Source organism: Asparagus officinalis, chromosome 3, assembly GCF_001876935.1.
Source record: "Asparagus officinalis chromosome 3, Aspof.V1, whole genome shotgun sequence".
Taxonomy (NCBI): domain Eukaryota; kingdom Viridiplantae; phylum Streptophyta; class Magnoliopsida; order Asparagales; family Asparagaceae; genus Asparagus; species Asparagus officinalis.
Window position 1 is genome coordinate 111813253 of NC_033796.1, and position 3265 is coordinate 111816517.

The 3265-nt window shown below is 41.9% G+C and overlaps 1 protein-coding gene across 1 annotated transcript in view; it reads right to left on the minus strand.

The window, feature by feature from the left end:
* LOC109835769 (low-temperature-induced cysteine proteinase-like) overlaps positions 1291–3265 on the minus strand; it is a 14025-nt gene continuing 12050 nt past the window's right edge. The window contains 6 exon segments of the mRNA XM_020403785.1: positions 1291–1544; positions 1644–2096; positions 2498–2641; positions 2730–2965; positions 3055–3259; positions 3262–3265. The exon segment at positions 3262–3265 is cut by the window's right edge and continues 554 nt beyond it. Of these exon segments, the coding sequence (XP_020259374.1) occupies positions 1446–1544; positions 1644–2096; positions 2498–2641; positions 2730–2965; positions 3055–3259; positions 3262–3265 (1141 nt within the window). The 3' untranslated portion in view covers positions 1291–1445.

Here is a 3265-nt window from a genome sequence, read left to right on the forward strand (position 1 = left end):
GGAGACTGCTGCTGCTGTTCTGCTGTTGCGTACATTTACAGAGACTCTCTACAGTGTGACGCTTATTACTGGCCTAATTCTTGAACAGTACTGATGTGTGCATTTGCGCTTGATCTGGTGTTGTTTGAGATACGTGTTCTCCTCTTTTACGTGCGTAGTATGATATTTACAGGCAAGAGCAGCCATTGGAATATCTGCTCCTCTTTCGAAAGTTCAGCAAGAGGATGTATTTTTTTTGGCTCTCTTCTGTAACAAAGGCATTTGAAATTCCCTGAAGTATGAGTTAAATAAAACCGATGGTTTGATCAATATGTTATTTACTTATTTCTCAATGTGTTTCTCATGCGCTCAATTGCAAGAAAAGCTATAAAGGCTTTAGCTGAGCTTTTGATCTTGGAAAAACTGGAAGCAAAGTTCATTGGATAAAGCTAGTGATCATATGATAAACAAAGAGGCACCAAACAAAGTTGAGCTTCGTCTTGTTGAATTAGGTATGCAGTGAAGAAATGGCGAGTACAACGACGAAAATCGCAGGAAAAGACGAAGGAACAAATTTGAGTGTTGTGCGGTCGACCGCGTGTGGCACGACGGTCGACCGCCAACGTGCACGAGGATGAGTTCTGTTCAGTATCAGGTCGCGTTCGACTGCGAGTGGCGCGACGGTCAACCGCCAAAAGTCCAGAGACTCAGGAAAGTTTCTGTCGTTTTCGCGATCGATCGCGATGGGTTTTGCAGTCGTCCGGCCAAACCCTGTAGGGTTTTTAGTTTCGGTCGTTGGATCTGGTTGACCACGAGTGGTTCTGTGGTCGACCGCGAGTTGGGTCTAAGCTGGGTTTTGATTTTCAACCCGTTTCGTTTCTGAGTTGATATATAAGTCTAATCCTAATTAATTAGGGTTAAGCAATGACGTTTTGAGCAGTCTTTGAGAGGGAGTTGTTGCATCCAATTGTGAAAGATTTGTGAGAGATCTAGAGATTTTGTTTTAGAGTTTATTTGAAAAGATTTATAACCCTATTTGTATTCTCTTTATTTCTAATAGTAAAAACTCCCCCCTCCTTGCCCTGTGGACGTAGGCAACTTGCCGAACCACGTAAAATTCGTTTGTCTTGCTGTGATATTGTGTTTGGCTTATTAGTTGTGATTAATCTCGCTCTTATTCGTGTGGTTTTTGAGCTTCGGCCGCACACAACATGCAGATAGGAGTTAAGTTTTGTTTGTGAACATGGAGAGAAATGCAATGATTTCAGCCCAACAATCGAAGACACAAAAGAGCTTAATACGACAGGGAAATAAATGCAGAAGGATAATTAACAAACTGAGGGAGATACACAAAGATAGTAACAGCTGAGAGAGATTGTGTACAAGGTAACATATCATTTATCTCTCTAAGCAATCCTCCAGCAAATTCTCTTTATACCAATGACAGATCAAATTTAATGCATTTCTCATGCGCTGCTCCTCTCAGTTTGAGCGCTTGAGTATGCCCACAATGGCTTTGCGGGTGTGCGTGCCAACGCCTTGACTCCCAACGGATTGTTCTTGCTCTGTTCATCACACCACATGATAAATTACCACAAGAAAATATGAAAGTTCATAATTCATTAGAAATATAAGATGTCAGTATAAATCAAGTAGAGATTTACCGTCAGACAAGTTCTCTCTCTGACGTTGCAAACAGGATAATCCTGAGGGCAACAGCTATAGTGATCGTTACAGCAGGTTGCACCTTCAAGCGGGCAACATCCCCAAGAAAAGCAATGGCTTCCATATCCATAAACACAGCAGCAAGTGCTGCTCTCAGGACAAGAGTAATGCTCATCACAAACCTTCGGGGGCTTTACAGGAGGGGAAGGAGGAGACGGGCCAGGATTTGGCGGGTTGGGCCTTGTTTTTATTGGATATGATGGTTCGATCGCGATGCCACATTTGCCAGCAGCGTCTTTGATGTTGCGTTCGATTCTTATGAAGCCAGACTCTCCCCACTCCGTGCCCCATGAGTTCTTTACAATCCAATAGTCTTTGTTGTTTTCAGTGCCGTAGCCTACTGCTGTGACTCCGTGGTCCAGATCGGTTCCACAGTTTCCAGTGAATACTCCCTGATTGATATTATTGTACATGAAATCAGTTCTTTGATGCGAAAGTTTATGATTATATGAGGTCATGAATATTGCAAAAAACACATTACTACAGGAATCCCATTTGTTACTAAAGCAATTTGCGCAGGAAATACATGATGATTTTGTTCCTGAATTATAAAAGACCAGTACAATGGAAAAAATTATGAAGTTGGTTATTAGCTAGTAGAATTATTATGTGAGCAGAGGGACAATGATTATTCAATCAATTTTTAGCAATCAAGTCCTCAAATGATAGCATTCAATAATAGGATCAATGTCCATAACAGGCTGATGTATCTTAATTCTGAAGAAGGTAATATGTAAACAAGCACATTGTAGATCAGATATAAACATTACTGATGTTAAGAAGAAATGCATACCGATTGATACAACTGAAATACCCGCCCAGACGCTTCTATAGCAACACTAACAGGTTGATGTGCCACGGCTTTCTTCAATGCATTCTCGTTATTTGGTGGAACCAGTTCGTATTTATCAATCGAAACTACCTGTGCATTACTCATCTGTAGCAACACAAGAAGAAAACACCATGCTCAATCAAAATAGCGGGCAGAAAAAATATGGGATTTGTAGAAGGAATCAGTAAGTTACCTTGTAGGCATCGCATTTGCCACCTTTGCCCCTGTAAGGGTAGTCTACTTCTGTATCAATCCCACCATTTTTAATGATGAACTCAAAAGCGTGATCCATGAGTCCACCCTTGCAACCCTGGTTATAGATAGTATCACAATCGACCAGCTCCTGTTCTGACAACGATACAAGATTTCCAGTAACAATCTTGTTGATTCCCTCAACTGCAGCCACAGCCGAGAATGCCCAACAACTCCCTGAAGAATCACAACGGAATCAATCTCAATCATAGTTTCCAATCACCTGCAAGAATTCTATGGTTATAGAAATCGGTAAGTAGACTGACCACAACTCCCTTGGTCTTTGACAGGAGCAACCGCGCCCTTCGATCTCCAGTCAACAGACTTGGGCAGCTTATCTCCATGATTGTATTGGTACATATTGGAAAAGCTGTGACGAGTGGCATTGGGCCTGATACCTAAGTAGACAGACCGATACTCTTCGTTGGTCATATCAGCAAACCGATTGAGACCGAGCCTGAATGACTGCTGTCCAGC